This window comes from Ursus americanus, chromosome 30, assembly GCF_024610735.1.
Source record: "Ursus americanus isolate L20-20 chromosome 30, mUrsAme1.1.p, whole genome shotgun sequence".
NCBI classification, from domain to species: domain Eukaryota; kingdom Metazoa; phylum Chordata; class Mammalia; order Carnivora; family Ursidae; genus Ursus; species Ursus americanus.
Window position 1 is genome coordinate 25377799 of NC_142156.1, and position 22304 is coordinate 25400102.

Sequence of the window (22304 nt, forward strand, 5' to 3'; positions counted from 1 at the left end):
AACAGTCTTGTGGCCCTGATGATAAGATCCTGGGAACACCGAGGGCTATTGCCATAGAAGAATTTTTAATTGATGAGGAAATCTGACACAGGAGCTGGGATGGCTACTTCTGGTCGTCTTAGCTCCTGATCACAGCAGTGACAGACGTGACGCCCTGAAAGGTCATCTCGAGGAAGAGCATTAACTGTGACTTTGCTGAATTAAACCGTCCACTTCACGTGGTTGCTAATCCCTTATAGAAACGTGTATCGGTCTAGAAAAAGTAGTCTCTTCAATAGTTTTTTTAAAGATTCATTTATTTGCAAGAGAGAGCATGAGCAGGGGGAGGGGTAAAGATAGAGGGAGAAACAGGCTCGTCACTGAGCGGGAGCCCGATGCGGGACTTGATCCCAGGACCCTGGGATCATGAACTGAGCCGAAGGCAGATGCTTCACAGACTGAGCCTGCCTGCCAGGTGTCCCTAGAAAAGGTAGTCTCTTGACAGCTCACGTACGGACACACAACAGAAGTGTGGTGACTCAGCGTCAGTCTTCTGAGAAACTGCTGGATGCTCTGTGCTCAGAAATACGCGGCTTAGATGTTGGCAGGCTACGGCTCGCAGGCCAGATACAGCTTGCTGCCTATGTTTGTATGGACGGAAGCCAAGAAGGCTTTCCGTTTTTAAATGGTTGCAAAATGATCAAAACTACTTCATCAATTGAGGAAATTATTTGAAATTCATATCTCAGCATCCATCAATCAAGTTTTATTGAAACATAGCCAGACATTAATTGTGTATTGTTTGGTGGCTTTTGCACTAACTACAGTGGCAGAGGTGGGGCCGATGCTGTTGTGCACAAAACCTGCCAAGTCCCGATGTAGAGCCCCTTCCCCTCCGTGCCTTGCAGGAGGAAGCCTGTTCTGCCAGCACCCCAGGGCCCATTGCTACCAACTCTGCCCAAATCTCTTAGAAGGATCCCATTCATTGGCTTAGGTCTCACCATAATTACCTAATTTTCACCTGATTATCTCTGTAAAGACACTACTGCTAATTAACTTCACATCTTGATGTACTGGGGACTAAGAATCCAGTACATCTTTTTTGAACGGACATGATTCAACATGTAAGTTTGCCCTCTTGCTCCCCACCGCCTGTCCGTGTCCTTTTCATGTGCAAAATACATTCTCCCCAGCCCAACACCCCCAGAAGGCTTAATTCACCCAAGTATCGACTCCAGATCTCCAAATACCATCTAAATCAGATGTGGGTGAGATGGGGTATGCTTCCTCCCGGGGCAGTATTCTCCATTTGGGAACGTGTGATGCCAGACAGGTTACCTGCTTCCGAGATACAATGATCAGACAGGCACAAAGTAGACCATCCTACCCTAAAAGGGAGAAATCAGGAAAAAGGGTTGTGAGCCCCAAACAAGTTAAAACCTAACAGGGCAAATTCCATTAGATTTTGACCAAATGCTCTGTCCTCTCAGCCCACTGGGGTGGTGGCCCTGCCCCTCATCCCTGGATGGTGGACAAACCTCTGGAATTGAAAAGGTGGCTTTATCCTCTGAGACCAAGGAGGTGGCTCTGCCCTCGGGGTCACTCTTCCTTTGTCTTTAAGAATGACCCATGTGCCCCTCCAGAGAGCTCTGTCGGCCAACGACTTTCTTCATTTCAACCCGTCTCTGTTCCCTTCAGTGCAAGTTGGTAGCATTTCTGCTGAGATGGTTCAGGGATTCACAAGGCACACCCTCCTTCTCTCCAGAGCATGCTTCTCATTTTTTGCAATATGGATAAGCTGAGAATCTTCCAAATTTTCAAAATCTAGTTCCTTTATGCTTAACAATTCATTTTTCAGTTAATATTTGTCCTCTCAAATTAGTAGGAAGGAGTCAGGCCATGTCTTCAACACTCTGGTTAGAAATCTATTCAGCTGGGGCGCCTGGGTGGCATAGCGGTTAAGCGTCTGCCTTCGGCTCAGGGCGTGATCCCGGCGTTACGGGATCGAGTCCCACATCAGGCTCCTCTGCTATGAGCCTGCTTCTTCCTCTCCCACTCCCCCTGCTTGTGTTCCCTCTCTCACTGGCTGTCTCTATCTCTGTCAAATAAATGAATAAAATCTTTAAAAAAAAAAATCTATTCAGCTGAACATTCCAGTTCATTATTTATAAATTATTTATACAAAAGATTAGAACACAGTTTAGCCAAGTTCTCTGTCACTTTATTAGAAAAATAATGTTTTCCTCCAATTTTCTTTCTTTTTTTTTTTTTTTTTTCTAAGAACTACTTTTTCTTGGGGCACCTGGATGGCTCTGGGACAGGTCTTGATCCCAGAGTCCTGGGATCGAGCCCTGCATTGGGCTCCCTGCTTGGCAGGAAGCCTGCTTCTCCCTCTCCCCTGCCTGCTGCTCCCCCTACTTGTGCTCTCTCTGTCAGATAAATAAAATCTTTAAGAAAAAAGAACTACTTTTCTTTTTAAAGATTTTATTTGTCAGGGACCAAAGCAGCGGGGAGGGGTAGAGAGAAGCAGGCTCCCCGCTGAGCAAGGAGCCCCATGTGGGGCTTGGTCCCAGGATTTGGGAATTATGACCTATGCCGAAGGCAGACTCTTAACCAACTGAGCCATCCAGGCTCCCCTAAATAAATAAAATCTAAAAAACAAAAACAACACGATTATCTCTGTAGACTCTATCTCTAAATAAGGTCACGTTCTGCGGTGTGTGGGTTGGGATTCCAACATACCTCTTCTGCGGGAATACAATTCAACCCATAACAATGAACGAAGAAATAGCGCGAACGCCACTATAACCCTTACCTGACACAGAGGGAGCGCTGCACCCAGCCACAGCAGAGCGTACACAGCTCTCAAGTGCACAGGGAATATGATACCGTGTAGACCGAGCGCCAGGTCATAGAACAAACCTCAAAAATTAATGATGGGGTCTTGTCAAAAGGACACTGCAACCAGCTTAACACTGGCCAAATCTGGAACAGGTAGAGCATCCAGATAAATAATGATAGCAGGTTATAACCAAAAGAATAAAAGTCCGTGGACCCATACTGATATAAACACGGAAATGTATAAACAAGTATGAGAGGAGGGAAAACTCTTCTTTAAAGTAAAATATCACTTAATACATAAGAAATGACATAATTAGAAAAATCACCACTTGGTAGCCAGCACAGTAACATTTGTCTTAGGCAAGAATCATCCATGAGTTTAAAATTAGGTGGGGGAAAGTTTTATGAGGGAATATTTAGTCTTAAAACATCTGCTCACAAGACACATTAATTATAATTGGAAAAAATAATAACATTACAAAAGAGAAATCTGGCATTTACCACTTTAATTAAGCAATCAAAATTAATTTTGCTATTATTGGCACAAATAAATATGGAATTCTTGATACGGATCTCTGAGAAGACACGTCACTTCTGTAGTATTCCTGCCAAACATGCGTAAACTGAATCTAAATTATGAGGAAACATGTAACAAACAGACTGAGAGTCATTCAGCATGAAAATGGCAGGGCTTTCAAAACTGTTGAGGTCATGAAAGACTGAAAGACTAGTCCAGTTTGAAGGTAACTAAAGGGGCGCCTGGCCGGCTCGGTCAGAACACGCAGCTCTTTGAACTTGGAGTCATGACTCGAGCCCCGTGTGTGGAGTAGGTAAACCTAAATTTAGGTAATTTAGGTAAACCTAAAATTAAAAAAAAAATTTTTTTTTTAATCTAAAGGTAACTAAAGATCCATGAAATTGGGTATTGAATCCAAGTTTTGTTTCTTGGGCTTTATTAGGACTACTGACGGCACTTGAATAAGTTCTGTGTGTTTGATCATAGCAGTGCATTTAGGTTCATTTCCTCAATTTGATGACTTACTATGGTTAGAGAATGGAATGACCTTCCTGGAGACACTCTCTGCAGTGTTCAGGACCAGAGGAATTATGTCTGCAACTCATGCTTCTACCTTTCAAGAGAAGTATGTTCTTTTTTTTTTTTTTTTAAGATTTTATTTATTTGAGAGAGAAAGAGACAGATAATGACAGAGATAGTGAGAGAGCACAAGTAGGGAGGAGAGGCAGAAGCAGGGTCCCGCTCAGCAGGGAGCCCGATACGGGCTCGATCCCACAACCCTGGGGTCATGACCTGAGTTGAAGGCAAATGCCCAACCGACCGAGCCATCCAGGTACAGCCCCCTTTTTTGAAAAAAAAATTTTATTTACTTGAGAGAGAGAGAGAGCACAGTGGGAAAGTGTGAGGGAGAAGCAGACTTCCCACTGAGCAGGGAGCCCGATGTGGGACCCAATTCCAGGACCCTGAGATCATGACCCAAGCTGAAGGCAGACACTCAAACGTCTGCGAGCCAGGTGCCCCGAGACTGAGCCACCTGGCGCCCTGAGAAGTATGTTCTTCTATAGAGAAAGCAGACATGGTAAAATGTTAACATCTGGGGAATACAGGTAAAGTGTATTTAGGAATCTTCCTTATTCTGTAAATTCTGCAATTCTATGATTCTTTTCCAACTTTTCATCAGTATCAAATCATTTCTAAATAGTTAAATGAAATGAATTTAGCAAGGTCCTCAGATGTCAGGTCAATATGTCCAAATCAATTCTATTTCTACATACCAGAAAATCTTTGCAAAATGGGATTTAATAAAATGAATCCATTTTCAAAAGTACCAAAATACAAAATGTAAAAAACAAATCTTGTGCTGTGGGAACTGTTTGGTATCTTGACTGTGGTTGTTAATCCATGAACCTACACGGGTGATAAAACTGAATAGAACTTCATACACGAACGTGAGTGTAAGTGAAACTGGAGAAAGCTGAAGAAGTATTTTGGGCTACGAAGGTCAGTATTCTGGCTGTGACGTACCGTGGTTTGGCAAGACGTTAACATTGGGGTGAACTGGGCAAAGTATAAGGATCTCTTTCTGTTATGTTTTACAGGTGAATTTACAATGATCTCAATAGAAGTTTCAATTAAAACAAATCTAATAAGGATGTAAAAGGGGGAGTGAATAAACTATTATACAGAGTCGATGGAATGTTATGTCCTATGTCATAAACTACAACGGAATAAACTGTAGCTCAAGCCCCGGATACAGAGCATCACTGTTAAAGGCCGAGGGAAGGTGAAATGGAAGTACGTATTATTTAGTCAGGCATGTATCTGTGATAAAATGATGAAACAGAAGAAGCAAGAGGATGATAACCAGAATATTCAGGATGCCGTCTGCTTGTGTGGGGGAGCAGCAGATAGAGGCTGCAAATTATCTGTCATTTCCTGTTTCTCAGGATGGCTGACAGATTCATGAACATTCACGAGAAAGTATTTGTAACTAACGTGAGGTGAAAAGAGGACATAAACACAGACAATTCAGATTTTTAAAAATTATAGGAGAATACTAAGGATAACCACGTACCACTAAATATGAAAGGTCAGATAAAATTTCTCAGTTCTCAGGGTGCCTAGGTGGCTCCCACGGTGAAGCGTCTGCCTTCGGCTCAGGTCATGATCTCAGGTCCTGGGATCGAGTCCTGCATCGGGCTCCCTGCTCTTCGGGGAGTCTGCTTCTCTCTCTCAAGTAAGTAAATAAAATCTTCAAAAGAAAAAAAAAATGCCTTCAGGGACTACAATATCCTTAGGTAAGATTTCGGAGGGATCTAAGAGGGTACCTCATTAACCCCTTCAGACAAAAAAAAAAGTGCTTTCCGAAGACCTCAGGGGACTGCCTCTGTGGACCGTGTCTCTCCAACAACAGGGCTTCTGAGTCTTCAGGGTGTGGTCTCACAGAAGGCTCCCTGCCCAGCAGAGCAAGTCTTTTTTTTTTTTTTAAAGATTTTACTTATTTATTTGACAAAGACAGCCAGCGGAGAGGGAACACAAGCAGGGGGAGTGGGAGAGGAAGAAGCAGGCTCCTAGCGGAGGAGCCTGACGTGGGGTTCGATTCCGGAACGCCAGGATCACGCCCTGAGCCGAAGGCAGACGCTTAAGGACTGAGCCACCCAGGCGCCCCACCAGCAGAGCAAGTCTTAGAGAGATTTGGGGGGATGTGGCTTCCGCCTAATTGATACATAAAAAGCCCACAAAGTTTCCCCCCCATTTCCCATGTACCCCCCGCAACAACACCCATGTATAATTACCAAAACCTTTTCCACCAAAATACTCTCAAAAGAAGAATTGGGGATCTCCCCTCTTTAAGAACAAGAAGGTAGTCAGGGCACCAGGGTGGCTCAGTCAATTAAGCTCCCGACTCTCGATTTTGTCTCAGGTTGTGATCTCAGGTCCTGCCCTGCATTGCATCTGGCTCCTGGCTCCGAGGGGAGTCTGCTCGAGGATTCTCCTTCTCCTCTCCCTCTGCCCTTCTCACCCACTCACATGTTCTCTAAATATTGAATAAACAAAATCTTTAAAAAAAGAAAAAAAGAATTGAAGTAAGTCAACAGACCTCCATGAGATGAGTCAGGGGTGGCATCAGCTAGTAAGTTCTAAGAACCCAGCTGCAGATCTGGGGGAGAATCATTTTGAAGATTTTATTTATTTATTTGAGAAAGAGTCAGAGCACGAGTGGGGAGGGAGGGGCAGAGGGAGAGGGAGACGCAGACTCCCTGGGGCGGGACTTGATCCCAGGACCCTGAGATCAGGGTCTGAGCTGAAGGCAGACACTTAACTGACTGAGCCACCCAAGTGCCCTTGGGGGAGAATCATTTTGAAGAAAATTTCATTATAACCTCAATTCCCAAGAATATTTTCCATCACTTGAAGTTGGAGACATGCTAAGAAAAGAATTACCATGAGTGTTATGAGTGTTTAGTTAAAAAAAAGAAGAAGAAAGAAAGAAAAAAATTGCAAAGTGAGTAGAAAGAAAAATACAGGGCAATAAATAATGGTATGGTTAAGTGTAGTGTTCACAGCAAAAAATGAAACAAAAAAGCTCATTGTAAACTGAAAAACAATATAAATATACACACACCACAAAGTTTTAAACAGCAATATTAACTTGGGCTGAAAAGGACAAACCCTATACAAACTAAAAAGAGATCTCTGGACTCTCAACTTTCCGGAGGCAGGAAGGAGGCCAAGAAGGGTACTCACTTGCAAACATGGGTCAGTTCCTATGAATAAGGAAGGACGACGCAGATGGCAGAGCCGAGATCCAAAGTGTGCAGCCAAGAGCTAGGAAGAACTCCAAGAGAACAGGACCAACTGGTGCCTGGTGACATGTACTCAGTGGGATCTAGTGACTGCTGTGTGGGGACTCCTGCTGTCCCCAGTGTTGAGCAGGAGTGTCTGTAGCAGTTTTCCTGTGTCTGCCCCACTGTTGTATTTGAGGTGTATATGATGGAAATAACCTTATCTAACCTTAATTTCCTTAGATGCCCATCTCCAAATGTAGCCACGCTGGGGTTAGGATTTCAACAAAAGAATTTTGGAAGGACACAAATATTCAGTCCATAGCACATTTAATAGCCAGTAAGAAAATACACTTGGCGAAAAAACTCATGTTCATAATATCAATAGGAATGATAAGCTTCTTAGGAATACATCTGATACAATGTTGAATTTTTAAAAAAGATTTTATTTATTTATTTGAGAGAGCGTGCGCATGCACTTTGGAGAAGGGAGGAGAGGCAAAGGGAGAGGGAGAAGTAGGCTCCTCACTGAGCAGGGACCCTAACACAGGGGCGCCTAGGTGGCTCAGTTGGTTAAGCGCTGGACTCTTGATTTCAGCTCAGGTCATGATCTGAGGGTCTTGAGATCAAGCCCTGTGTTGGGCTCTGTGCTGGGCATGCAGCCTCCTTAGAATTCTTTCTCCCTCTCCCTCTGCCCCTCCCCTCTCTCCCCTTCTGAAAAAATAAAAAACAAAAAAACCTTACGTAAACAGAATTTATGAATAAAATAATAAAATGCTATTAAAGTTCATTAAAAAACTGAAAAATTCATGGGGCACCTGGCTGGCTCAGGTGGTAGAGCATGGGACTCTTGATCTCAGGGTTGTAAATTCGAGCCCCATGCTGGCTGTAGAGATTACTTCAAAATAAAATCTTAGGGGCGCCTGGGTGGCTGAGCTGGTTAAGCATCTGCTTTCTGCTCAGGTGATGATCTTGGGGTCCTGGGATCGAGCCCTGGCTGGGCTCCCTGCTCAGCGGGGAGTCTCCTTCTCCCTCTGACCCTCCCCCTGCTTGTGCTCTCTCTCTCTTTCTCGAATAAATAAATAAATAAAGTCTTTCAAAAAACGTTAAAAGAAATAAAAGTCTTAAAAAATTTTGTAAAAGAACTGAAAAATTCAAAGATATATTGATGGAGTAGTCAATGTAATAAAAATACTAATTCTTACAAAATATAAATTTAGTAAAATTCCAGTCAAAACAATAAAAGCATTTTCTTTCTTGAAATGGGACGGGTCCTAATATTTCCGTGAAAGTTTGCAGGTCTCCAACTGTCCAAGACCATCATGAACAAGGACAATAAGAAGAGCTTTCCCTTCTAGATACAAGAGGTTTTTATTAAGCTAGAGTACTGAAACAGTGTGGTATTCATTCGGTGATAGAAAGTATTCCAGAAAGGGTACCTTGGACACATAGGGACTTAGGATATAAGAGAAATGAATGCATAAGTATTGAAGAAAGAATGTGCTATTCCATTTGATACTTGGTGTTATGGGCTGAATTGTGTCCCCTTCTCCAAATTCATATGTTGCAGTCCTAACCCCAGCACCTCAGGAAGTGGGGGAGTCTGCATTGTGTGAATGGAGGTGTTGGTTCTTGGATTCCCCATGAAAGGTTAGCGTGAGGATCCACGCTCCAATTAGCATGGCCAGAAGGAATGTAGCAGGCATGAAGCCACAGTGCACTCCCGTGAAAGAGAGCGGGCCTGCCCAGAGGTGGCCACTGCCCTGGGGTCAGGGGGCTCTTTTCTTTTTTTTCTTTTTTTGTATAGGTGGTGGGTCATAGCCAGGGCGGTCTCTGAATGAGGTTGCCCTCCTCCCCTGGGAGGGGGAGTTTTTGGTTCTACCAGGTTCTTGCTGGAACTGTCAAGGCCATCTTTCCCTGAAGGGTGGGCGCGGTGGGGGGAAGCTGAAGCCACCCTCACACACGTATTATAATAAGCCTAGGGGTCATCCTGGGGCAGTTGAAGAGGAGAGCATGTTTCCACTGCGGCTCTTGGTCTGCTGGCCCTGGGGTGTAAGCAGCCGCAAGGCTAAGATGTTGAAAACCACGAAATCAGGATGCTGTGCCTTCAGGCTTCTAATGTGTAACCTTGTGACCTAGGAAACTCGCTTCCCTACGGAAACAAAATGAAATGAGATCATTACTTCACACTATATGCATACACACAACTCCAGAAAGATTAAAACTTAAATGTCAAAGCAAAATGCTGAAACTAGTAAATGGTAATACAAGGAAATACTTTACGATAACAAAATGGAGAAAGATTTTTTTTTCTCTTTCAAGAGAAAGATTTCTTTACAAGTCACATAAGGAAACCATAAAGGAAACCTAGATACTTTTTATGTCAAAACTAAAATCTAAGGGACCAACATTTTTATAAGCAGAGTTCAAAGACAAGGAAGAAACAAAAAAATTAAAACATGTTGCATACTGAGGATTAGTAAATAATATATAACAACTCCATGAGTCTAGTAGAAAAAGAACCTGACAGAAAAATAGGCAAAGGATAACTGACAATCTATGAAATAAAATCCCAATCCTGTGGAAATACAGATTTCAGCGGTGAACACCGAAACACGTTACCTGTATGTTCTGCATTTCAGATATCTCTTCGATTTAGAAATCCCGATCGTAGGGTATCCCTATCTTGCCACTAAGTCCTCCTGATGTTCCAACATTAAGCAGGATTCTAGCTTTACGGTTGATGTCTATATTTTCTTTATTTATTTGAGAGAGATAGAGTGATCGAGAGAGAGCACGAGCAGGGGGAGAGGCAGAGGGAGAGGCAGAAGCAGGCTTCCCGCTGAGCTGGGAGTCCCACGTGGAACTCTAACCCAGGACCTTGGATCAGGACCTGAGCAGAAAGCAGATGCTTAACCAACCGAGCCACCCAGGCGCCCCGCCTCAACTGGATTAAGCCAGTTGTCTTTTTTGTCTTTTTCCTTTTTTTAAGGTATGCGTGGATTTCTATTCCTAGTCTTTTGAAATCCTAATCCTCTCCGTTTTTCGCGCACGCGCGCTCAGGCCCCTCGCTCCCAGGCGGGCAGTCGCCCTCCCGGCTCCAGGCGACCGGCGCTTCTCAGACGCAGGGCGCCTACGTGCCGCGGAGCCTTCTGGGAAATGTAGTTCAAAGGCATTTTCCTGGAGAGAAGCTGACCAAAAAAAAAAAAAGAAAAGAAAAAAGCAAAAACAAAGGCGTCTTTCTCTCGCGCACGCGTACTCGCACTCGCTCGGCCCCTGACGCGTTCGGGCTGCGCCCCCTTTCTTTGTCCTTCGCCGCGGAGCGAGAGGCGAGTGTGGGCGTCTCCGCGTGCGCGCCCGCATGCCCGTGCGCGCGCCCCCCCCTCCCCGGCTCCGCCGCAGCCCCCTCGGGATCTCGCGGACCCACAGGCACCGCACCGAGGCCCGCGGGCCGGGCAGGCGTGCGGGCCGGGGGCGCATGCGGGCGGGGGCGGGGCGGCGGCGAGTCTGGGGGCGCTGGGGCGGGTCACGTGGCTCCCGGGCCTGCGCGTCCGACGACGGAGGCCTGGGGTCGGTGCTGGAGTCGGTGCGGGTTCGGGGGCGGATTTCCTCCGGCCGCGGTTGGGAGGCGTGCGGGGGTCTCGGGGTCTCTCGGGAAGGACCTGGGGTCTTGTCTGGGCGGCAGGCTTGGAGGCCTGTGGGCGCCGGAGCGTGGGCGGGCGGCGGTTCGTGGGCAGCGCGGCGTGGCGCGGGGTCTGCGCGGGTCCGGGACGCTCCTGGGCTCGGCCCGGGCTCCCGCCGGCGGACGTGGCCTCAGAGCACGACCCCCGCCGGGCGACCCTGGCCGTCCGGGGCCGCGGCCCGACGCGCGCCCCGCGGGGCCGGGACCCCGGCTGCGCAGGGAGGGTCTGGGGTCCCGCTGTCAGGGCGACTTTCTTGCCGGCCTCCCGGCCCCCTGCGGTCTGGCTTCACCCGCTCCGCCCCGCCCCGCCCGTGTCAGTAGAGTCGTTCTTAAGGGGCTTCGCTACTAAAAACAAACCCCAAAGCCAGAAACAAACCCCAGATAGTTTTTGACAGCCGCTGGCTGCTGCGCCCGAGGCGCTCTCTCCGACTGTGGCCCCCTCCGCGACTTTGGACCCTCCACTCGCGATTTCTGGGTCTCATGTTTATCGCCTGAAAATGGGGGGGGGGTGCGAAGAAATGATCTTTTCCCCACCTAGTTCTGATGGGTTTTGCCGTCATTAACACGTACTTTTATTTTAATTACTCGTTTGCTTTGTTTCAACCGTGTGGTGGTGGACTGGACTGTGTTCTTGGGTTAAGGACTTTTAAAATATTTATTTGAGAGACAGAGATAGCAAGAGAGAGCAGGAGCGGGGAGGAGCTGGAGAAGCATCCCCCCCCCCCCCAATCAGGGAGCCCGTCGTGGGACTCTGGGATCAGGACCTGAGCCACCCCGGTGCCCCTGGACTTTAACATTTTAAGAAATGTTTATACTGTTTTCTTTTATAAATTTAAAATGTGCTCACTGTAGCCAGTTTGGATCAGCTTGATAAACAGACTCAAATGAAAATCTTTCATGTTCCCATCACCAGGCGATAATCACGGTTAATATTTTGGTACATTTCTTGTATGTTAATGTAGGTATAGTTTTAGTACATCTTATTTACATTTCCTTAAAAAAGCAGAATTGGGAATATGCGGCTTAAAGCCATGACGATCTATTACAGAAGGCCTTTCCTCAAGGTGGACTGTTTCGTTCCGCACCGGGAGTTTTTTCAGCGGGCCCCTGAGAACTAATCCTCCATTTGTTTGTTCATTTTTGTTTTTAAGTAGGCTCCACACCCAGCATGGAGCCCAGTGCCGGGGTTTGAATTCACGACCCTGAGATCCAGACCCCACCCGAGATGGAGAGTCAGGCACTTAGTGGGCTGAGCCACCGAGACGCCCTTCTTCCTTTTGTTTTTATCCTTAGTTTGCCCTGGTGGTGTTATTTCTGGACAGGGACGGGGTGGCACGTACTAAAATGTAAACAAACTGGAGGCCTTGCCCTCCCTTCCCCCACCCCCACTCTTGTTGAGGGGCTGTGACTGCAGGGCTTCGGGGACACTGAATGGGACCAGTGGCGCGGAGCTGCCGCTTGCTGAGTGTGTCATCGACGTTGGGCAAGGTGCTGAACCTCTGTGCCTTATCACTTTCCGTAGTGGGTGCTGGATGCATTAAACAAAACAGAAACCACCCAATATGATGTATGAAACGTCTGTCACAGTCAGTAAATTAATGTTATTTTTTATTTTCCTCTACCTTTCCCCTGAAATTCCTTCAGAACTTGATGCTGAGTGGAAGCGCGCAGCGGTGATGACGGTTGCCCCTTCATTCTGAAGACACATGTGAGCGCTGTGGCGGAGCGCTGGGTGTTGTGCGGCAAGCTGCCAAGGTACGCAGAGCAGCAGTCGCGCCCAAGGGGCCAGCTGTGCAGAGGAGGGCTCAGGCTTCCATCTGCTGAGAGGACGCACGGGAGCCAGATAGAGAGTTCAGGAGAAAACTTCTCAAACTTTCAACTTTCAAAAACACATTTGTTTAAATTAGAGCAAGGCTGAGTCTGCATTTTTCTGAATAAGAAATGTCATCAGAATAACACTACCCACGCTGATGGCTTGCCGCACTTGTTCACCTGAAATTCTCAACTTGGTGTATCTTCTGTAGTAAGTCTTCATCGTTTTTTTTTTCTTTGGGAGGGAGTTGGGGAGGGACAGAAGGAGAAGGAGAGTCTCAAGCGGACTCCCCGCTGAGCTTGACCCCAGGACCCCAAGATCATGACCTGAGCCGGAAGCAAGAATTGGATGCTTTCCTGACTGAGCCCTCGCAGGCCCCATGTAAGTCCACATCATTTTGACCTGACGGGAGTTTTCTACTCTTGATAAGTACTCATTGAAGCCCAAGTGAACTTCACCAAGTAGTCTTTGACAACAATTACAAAGGAAATTTTAAAATCACACTGTGAATTTGGTTGTCTGCTTAAGGAAATGGTTTGCATGATAAACAGAGTTTTATTTGTCACAATGCCAGAATTTTTACTATGTGCAGTGAAGTGAAAGCATAATGCAAAGCAAATGTTGTAGGTATATTTTCCTGGCTCGTGGTGTGTGTGTTGGGGGTGCGGTTATGCAGTTATAATTGACTTTTTTTAAACCATGCAGAGATTTTTAAATTTTTTAATGCTTAAATTTATTGACTTTTAAATTATGGTTTTTGCCTTTGTATTATGTGTAGGGAAATTTTCCCCCAAATTACACAAGTAATCACCTTTGGGTTCTTTTTTTTTTTTTTTTAATTAACATATACTGTATTATTTGTTTCAGGGCTACAGGTCTGTGATTGATCAGTCTTACACAACACACAGCACTCACCACAATACATACCCTCCCCAATGTCCATCCCCCAGCCACCCCATTCCCTCCCCCCAGCAGCCCTCAGTGTGTTTCCCGAGACGAAGAGTCTCTTATGGTTTGTCTCTCTCCCTGGTTTCATCTTGCTTCCTTTTTTCCTCTCTTCCCCTATGACCCTCTGCCTCGTTTCTCAGATTCCACACGTCGGTGAGATTGTATGAGAATTGTCTTTCTCTGGTTGACTTACTTCGCTCAGCATCATACCCTCTAGTTCCATCCACATCGTTGTAAATGGCAAGTTTCTTTTTGATGGCTGAGTAATATTCTGTTGTATCTCTACCACATCTTTATCCGTTCATCTGTCGATGGACGTCTGGGCTCTTTCCACAGTTTGGCTGTTGTGCACGTTGCTGCTGTAAACGTTGGGGTGCATCACCTGTGTTTTCTTAAGGCATTGTTGTGGTTTAAATTAAAATCCATATGGAAGTAGTTTGTTGTAATGTGTGAGATACAAAATGTTATCACTTCTGTTCATTAAACAATCCAGTTTTACTCATGGCTTTGAAATGCCATTTTTGGGGTGCCTGGGTGGCTCAGTTGGTTAAGTGTCTGCTTTCAGCTCGGGTCATGATCCCAGGGTCCTGGAATCGACTTCTGCATCGGGCTTCCTGCTCAGCGGGGAGTCTGCTTCTCCCTCTCCCTCTGCCCCTCCCCCTGCTTGTGCTCTGTCTCTCTTTGTCAAATAAATAAATAAAATCTTTAAAAAAAAAAGAAAGAAATGCCACATTTATTGCCTATTCAATTCTTACATATTTGAACTGTTAACGCTTCATTCATCTACATGTCTTTTACGGAGACGTCAAATGTTTTTAATTATTTGATTTTATAATACATGTTAATATTACATGGACCTGTTCATAATCATTATTTTGTGATTTTTTTTTAAAGATTTATTTATTTGAGAGAGAGAGTGTGCGTGTGTGTTGGGGGAGGGGAAAAGGGAGAAAATCTTCAAGCAGACCCCCGCAGAGTGCAGAGCAGTGTCTGACTTGGGGCTCGATCTCACAACCTCGAGACCACAGTCTGGGCCAAAATCCAGAGTCAGTTGCTTAACCAACTGAGCCACCCAGGCGCCCCAATTATTTTGTATTTCTAAAAGTGTCCAAGCTATTCCTGAACCTTTTTTCTTCCAGATGAACTTTAGAATTAAGAAAATCTTTTTGAGATTATGACTGGAGTCGAGTAAAGATACAAAGCATTTGGGGCTAAATTGCTTCACTGTGAAGTCTTCATATCCCAGAGCAAGACCAGACTGTACATGTATGAAGCCTCTTCATAGTCCCTGTCGGTGGTTTTAGTTTCTTTCATATGGATCTTATATGTTTTCTTGTCCAAGTATATCCCTACATAATTTCTGTGGTTTTTTCTTTTAGAGTAGATTTTACTTTCTACCTTTTCATTATTTTATATGAGAAGACTGTGGATATTATAGAGCTATGTTTATTGACCTGGAAGGATGGTCTTTGCATGGGGCGGGGAGGGGGGAGCAAAAACCGATTTTAAATGTGACCCTATACTACTTATATTGTTAAAATATCCACACAGTTTCCCCATCTCTTAAGAGGGGTTGTCTGTGGTGTGGTGGAAGAGGTAATACTTGTTTCTTGCTTAGCTTGTATACATTTCTGCACTTTGCCATCATGTTTCACTGCCGTAGGAGTAATTAGAGGTGATACTTGTGCAGTGCTCATGTGCCAGCGCCTGTCCTAAAATGCATGTATTTTCACCATCTAAACGCATCATTTCTTGTGTGACTGGGAGAAACCTCCGTCTGTGTTTCTGAGCTGGTGCTGAAGTTTGAATCGCAGAAAGACTTGAAAGGGAAGAGCTTTTTTTAAGTGCTGTGTTTTAGTATGATTTGAGGGCAGCAGGCCGTTCCTTTGTGTTTCCGTGGAGATATGGTGACTGAATGTGTGCTAAGATAAGAGCTAATTCGAGGACGTATGGTTTGTGTCTGCGTAAATACACACACGTGACAGGATTTTAGCATAAGTGCCTTGAACACAGCAAGAAAGAAAGAGTATTCCAGTTCTGCTACCTGACGGCCGTGCAGTCATGCACACGAGTCACTTTAAAGATCTCTGCTTGCTTTTGGTAATGTGGAGATTCTGACAAATGCCTCCTTGGGTTGTCTGTGAGTGTCAGATTATAAAGCGCTTAGTGTTTTCCCTAACACAGAGAAAGCATTCACATCCCTCTTATTATTTCATTGATTCCTCAGAATCTCTTCGTGAAGTAGACCCAGAGGTCCACTTTATCCTCACAATTTTAGCAAGTAAAAAAATGAAGCTTAAAAGCCAAGAAAGGAGCATGATTCGGCATAAGGAGTGCCGTTACACAATGATTAAGGCATAATCTTCCAGAAATACATAACCCCCGTGTGTCGAGCAACATAGCATTAAATCCAGATGTCAGCAGGAAACAAGGTAAAAGTCACCCATCTGTAATCTTACTGGGAGACTTTAATTGCTTCTATCCGAAGTTTTAGAGCTGGCCCTGTAAGTTGAGGGGTCATGGAGGACTTTGATAGGGGCTGTGGGTCTTAAGGATGAAGACTGTCTGTTCTGCCCAAAGCCCTGTAGCCAGTGAAGGGAAGAGCTGACTGAAACTCCAGTCTGTTTTCATACAGATCACTTAAGCTCTCCAGAATTCTGTCTGCCTCAAGTAGAGCTGAGCTTCATTGTACCTGTGAAAGTGATTTATCCTGCGGTGTCCCGAGTGAGCAGTGAATGGATGTCAGAAGTACTTTATTTCTGCTCTTGATCTGTTTGCCAGCTCACAGACTTCTGCTCTTCTGTTGCACTATCTCCTGTTCCTGCCCCCAGGTAGCCCTATTTCAGTTGCAGAGACACACAGATGATTGGGAATGCCTGGCTCCTAGCAAGAGGGGCAGAGATACCATCAAAGTGCATTTGTTCCTAAGTCCGCAGATCCTGGTTACCCACCGATAAGCCTGCTCATGGGTTGTAAGGAAGGAGCTCCTGGAGCCAGGAACCTGCTCGCGGTGTGAGAGACCCAGCCACGGCCTCCTGGCGGAGCTTTGGGGCAGAAGCAGAAGAGGCTCGGGGTGGAGCAGAGCTCAGAGGTGCTACTCATCTTGCAACAGAAAATGACCATGTTACAGGTGAGGTGATTGCTACTTTATATTCCAGGGCATTAGAAGAGGTGTGTACGTCTTCGAGTGAAAAATGTAGAAGTAGTTAAGAAGTCGGGAAAATAGCCTCAGCGTAGAAGACCCGGGTTGGGACAAAACTGGAGCAGTTAGAACAATGGTGGGTCAGGGGCGCTGCTCGCTGCACTGGGGAAAATCCATGTGTAACTTTTGACTCCCCCAAAACTTAACTACTGACAGCCTACTGTTGACCGGAAGCCTTACCGGGAATGGGTGATTAACACGTATTTTGTATGTGTATTATATACTGTGTTTTATGATAAAGCTAGAGAAAAGAAAATGTTATTAAAATCATAAGGAAGAGAAAATACATTTATAGTACTATAACCATATTTATTGAAAAAATCTGCATATAAGTGGACCTGCACAGTTCATACCTATGATGTTCAAGGGCCAACTTTTTTTTTTTTTAAGATTTTGTTTATTTATTTGAGAGAGAGCACAAGCAGGGGGAGCAGCAGAGGAAGAGGGAGAAGCAGGCTTCCCACTGAGCAGGGAGCCCGATGCGGGACTCGATCTCAGGACCCTGGGATCATGACCTGAGCCGAAGGCAGAAGCTTAACCAACTGAGCCCCCCAGGCACTCCTTTCAAGGGCCAACTTTATTAACGATAGGACCTTGAGAAGGTCTTAAGATTTGATTTTTGGTTTTTTTGTTTGTTTGTTTGTTTTTTGGGTTTTTTTTTTGTTAGAGAGAGTGAAAGCAGGGGTTGGGAGAGTGGAAGGGCAGAGGGAGAGGAGGGAATCTTAAGCATTTCCACATCCATGAGCCCGACAGGCTCAATCTCACTATCATGAGATCGTGACCTGAGCCGAAATCAAGAGTCAGAGGCTTAACTAACTGAGCTGCTCAGGTGCCCTCAAATAAACAAGGCTTTAAAAGCTCTGTCCCGGGAACCTGAGACAAAGACCAGACAAATTATTATTCAGTGGGTTGCCGTTAGGTATCTGTGCTGTTTAATTAGTTAAACAAAAGTAAAATTAGAAGGGGACCCTCTTACGCTCTTGGTGGGAATGCAAACTGGCGCAGCCACCCTGGAGAGCAGTATGGGGGGTCCTCAAACAGTTAAGAATGGAGCTGCCCTGCAGGCCAGCGATTACACTGTGAGGTCTTTTTCCACAGGGTACAAACATAGAGATTCAAGGGGGCACCTGTGCCCCAATGTTTACAGCAGCAATGTCCACAACGCCACACTATGGAAATAGCCCAAGTGTCCATAGACTGATGAGTGGATAAAGGTGTGGTGTGTTGTGTACACACACACACCACGCACACACACGCACACACACACCGCACACGCGCGCGCGCGCGCACACACACACACACACACACACACACACAGAGGCACGGAATATTACTCAGCCATCAAAAATGAAATCTTGCCATTTGCAACAACGTGGCTGGAACTAGAGGGTATCACGCTAAGTGAAATAAGTCGGAGAAAGACAATTATATGATTGCACTCATGGAATTTAAGAAACAAAACAGAGGAACATAGGGGAAGGAAAGGAGAAATAAGGTAAAAACAGGGAGGCAAACCATAAGAGACTCTAAAGTTTTTAAAATTTATTTTATTTAAAAATTTTTTTTAAAGATTTTATTTATTTGACAGAGAGAGAGAGCACAAGCAGGGGGAGTGGCAGGCAGAGGGAGAGGGAGAAGCAGGCTTCCTGCTGATCAGGGAGCCCGATGTGGGACTCGATCCCCGGACCCTGGGATCATGACCTGAGCGGAAGGCACACACTTTACCACCTGAGCCACCCAGGCGCACCCCCCCCCCCCCCATAAGAGACTCTTAACTCTAGGGAAGAAACTGAGGGTTGCTAGAGGGGAGGTGGGTAGGGGGATGGGGTAATTGGGTGATGGGCATTAAGGAGGGCACTTGATGTAATGAGTGCTGGGTGTTACATGCAACTGATGAATCACTAAATTCTACTCCTGAAACTAATAATACAGTATATGGTAACTAATTGAATTTAGATTAAAAATTAAAAATAAAATCCTTTCCTAGTCACCTTTGAAGTGCTCACTAGATGTTTGTGGCTCATGGCTGCCTTGTTGGATGGTGCAGGCAAAGAACATGTAAGTCATCACGAAAAATTCTTTTGGACAGTGTCCTTCTGGTCCCCAGAGAGCAAGTATTCAGAGTTTCATCAAGCATCTTGTTAGCTATAGTCGTGTGTAGATTGTGGTTACAAGTTCTCGTCCTAGTTTGTTGACGGTGTTTTACAATAAACACAGTATCATCATGTGCCTTTTCCACATCTGTTGAAATAATGGTTTGTCTCCCTTGTTCTGTTCATATGATTTATTGATTTCTGAGTGCTAACCCATCTTGCACTGCAGGTCACATTATGCTGTTTTTACACACGGCTTGGTTCAGTTTGCTGATTTTTTGTTAGGGATCTTGGTTCTGTCAGTTACTCGCCTGTGGTGCTCATTTACTGTGTTTTTGTCTGGCTTGGTCGGCTTGCCTTATACAGTGTGGAGAAGCTTGCGCTCGGGAGGGGTTTCTGTGACGTGATTTTATCTATTCCTTAAATGATTGGAAGAATTCACCTCTGAAGCCACCTAGACTTGGAGTTTTCTTTGAAGGAAGGTTTTAAATTGTGGGGGTCAGTGTCTTTAACATTTACGGAATTAATTCAGATTTTTATTTCGTCTTTTGTCATTTTCCAGGGCATTGCTTGAATATCTCTTTTACCTAAGTTGTCAAATATGTGGCATAGCTTGACCACTTTCACGTTATCCCTTTAACAGCTCTTCTCAACTGTGAGCTGAGTAGGGTCCACCCAGGTTAAGTGTGTGAGTCGGTGATTTTCTGGTAATTTTATGTTGTGTTATTGTCGTTCCAGCTGCAGAAGGTCTGCTTCACCCAGGAGGACCTGGCGGTCTTGCCGTCAGTCCCTGTTTCCACCCGCAGCGGAGGCAGCCATGGGTTTGCCTACTCTGATTTCATGTCCGTGGGCATATATCATGTGTGCGCTTCTGTGTCTGGCTTCTCTCATCAGTGCAGGGTTTTGAAGTCCATCCATGTGTTGGCGCATGTCAGAAATTCATTCTTTTCACTGTTGCCCTGTGTTCCATTCTGTGGGTGTTCCCTGTCTGTGTACCTGTTCACCACTTGGTAGGCGTCTGGATTATTCACATGTCACAGTGGTCGTCAGTCCTGTTCGTGGGGCAGTTGTGTACATGTTTCATATGAACCTCGGTTTTCCTTTCTCTTGGGAACATGCCTGAGAGTATCCTTGCTGCTTTGTATGGTAAAATTATATTTAACTTTTTTTTTTTTAAGATTTTATTTATTTATTTGACAGAGATAGAGACAGCCAGCGAGAGAGGGAACACAAGCAGGGGGAGTGGGAGAGGAAGAAGCAGGCTCCCAGTGGAGGAGCCTGATGTGGGGCTCGATCCCAGAACGCCGGGATCACGCCCTGAGCCAAAGGCAGACGCTTAACCGCTGTGCCACCCAGGCGCCCCTATATTTAACTTTTTAAGGAAACTGCCATAGTCCCGTAGTGTCAGAACCACATTATATTTCTACCATTGTTCAGTTCCAGTTTCTCCACATCTTTTCCAACACTTGTTATCGTCTGGTTGATTATCATCGTGCTGGCGAATGTCAGGCGGTTTCTCATTGTGGCCTTAACTTTCTGTTCCTTAGTAACTAGTGACGTTGCTCACTGTTTCATTGCTGATTATTAGCCATTCCTATGTCTTCTTTGGTAGAATGTATTAAAATACTCTACCAGGGGCGCCTGGGTGGCTCAGTCGTTAAGCGTCTGCCTTCGGCTCAGGGCGTGATCCCAGGGTCCTGGGATCGAGCCCTGCGTCGGGCTCCTCTGCTAGGAGCCTGCTTCTTCCTCTGCCACTCCCCCTGCTGTGTTCCCTCTCTCGCTGGCTGTCTCTATCTCTGTCAAATAAATAAATAAATTCTTTAAAAAAAGTAAATAAAATACCAGTTTTTATTTAAAAAAAACTTTTATACGTTTTTTAAAAAATATTTATTTATTTGAGAGAGAGACAGAGCACACAAGCAGGGGGAGCAGCAAAGGGAGAGGAAGAAGCAGACTCCCCCTGCTGAACCAGCCAGGATTGTGCTGTGGGGCTCGATCCCAGGTCCCTGAGATCATGACCTGAGCCAAAGGCTGATGCCCAACTATCCTGGACACCCAGGCGCCCCTAAAAAAATTTTTTTAAGTAGACTCCACGCCCAGCATGGGGCCTGAACGCTTGACCCTGAGATCCAGCATCACCTGCTCCGCTGTCTGAGGCTGCCAGGACCTTGCTGCCTGCTTTTTATCTGTTTGTTTGTTCATTCTTTATAAGAGGTTTTTCTTTAAGTTCTGGGTCAAGTTTTTTTTTTTAATCAGAAATAGGATTTGCAAATAATTTTTCCTGTCTGTGGCTTACCATTTCATTTTTCAGTGGTGTCATTTGAAGCGTAACAGTGTTCAGTCTTGGTGTTGCTACTTGGAAAAGGGTGTGGAAACCGCACCACCATCTAGGCCCCTGACCCCTGTCCTATTACCACTGTGCACACTGGGGACTCCGGCGGGAGGTGCACGGCTTTTGCATTCAGCCACCAAACATATTTCAGAGGACGTAAGAGAAGAAGACTGAGTGTCATATTTGCACAGATTCTTAACCCCTGCCCCCCTGAGTTGCCCCCTGGTGCTGCACCCGTTAACCCTTTCACAGCAGGTCTCCTGCCCTGAAGGCTCTTAGTTTTTTTTTCATAAGAGTAAATGTCCTTATTTCACAGTTATTTCTAATCAGTATTTAAATTGGCTACAAAATCCTTTCCTTTCAGCACTTTTAAAATGTTCTACTTTCTTCTGGCATCTGTGCTTTTGAATAAGAAATTTGCAGTCACTTGAATTGCTGTTCCCTCAAGGTGACGTGACTTCTTTCTTTGTCTGTAGTTTGTAGCAGTGGGACTATGACGTGTTCGGTTGTGACTTTCTTTGTGTTTATCCAGTGGGGGGTTCGCTGAGTTTCCTGAATCTGCCGGCTTATGCCTTTTGCCACATTTGGGAAGCATGTAGCTGTCATTTCCTTTGTCCACCACAATCCTGCTTTTCTCTTCCTGGGACTCCTAGGACATGCGTTTGGTGTTGTCCGGCAGTGTCCTGAGCCCTGAATGTCTGAAGCGCATTTTTAATAAAAGTGTTTTTTTCTCTCAGTTGTTCAAAACGGGTACTTTTATCAACTGTTGTCAGGTTTGCTGGCTCTTCTCAAGTGTATGATGTGCTGTTTAGGTAGGTTTTGTATTTTCTGATGGTATTGTGGATTTTTTAGAGTGCATGTTTCCCGGTCCTCTCAGGAGGCTTTGGGACAGAAATCCATCATGACGTAAAATCCAGAAACCTTTCTGAGACCTAGATTTGGATATATCACTCCCATTCCATGAAATCATGGCTAGCTGTTGGCAATAAGAAAGTGTCTAGCTTACGGGCGCCTGGTTCAGGTCCTGACCTCTGGGTCGTGAGATTGAGCCCCGTGTCAGGCTCCGTGCTCAATGGGGAGTTGGCTTGAGATTCTTTCTCCCTCCGCCCCCC

At 45.4% G+C, this 22304-nt stretch overlaps 1 protein-coding gene across 1 annotated transcript in view; it reads left to right on the forward strand.

Moving 5' to 3' along the window:
* The window catches only part of LOC123803888 (uncharacterized), a 59961-nt gene that overhangs the window by 25671 nt on the left and 11986 nt on the right, over positions 1 to 22304 (forward strand). The window contains exons 8-12 of the mRNA XM_045815699.2: positions 10552 to 10742; positions 10808 to 11028; positions 12507 to 12559; positions 13706 to 13718; positions 16585 to 16695. Coding sequence (XP_045671655.2) covers positions 10552 to 10742; positions 10808 to 11028; positions 12507 to 12559; positions 13706 to 13718; positions 16585 to 16695 — 589 coding nt within the window. The remainder of the gene's footprint in view (positions 1 to 10551; positions 10743 to 10807; positions 11029 to 12506; positions 12560 to 13705; positions 13719 to 16584; positions 16696 to 22304) is intronic.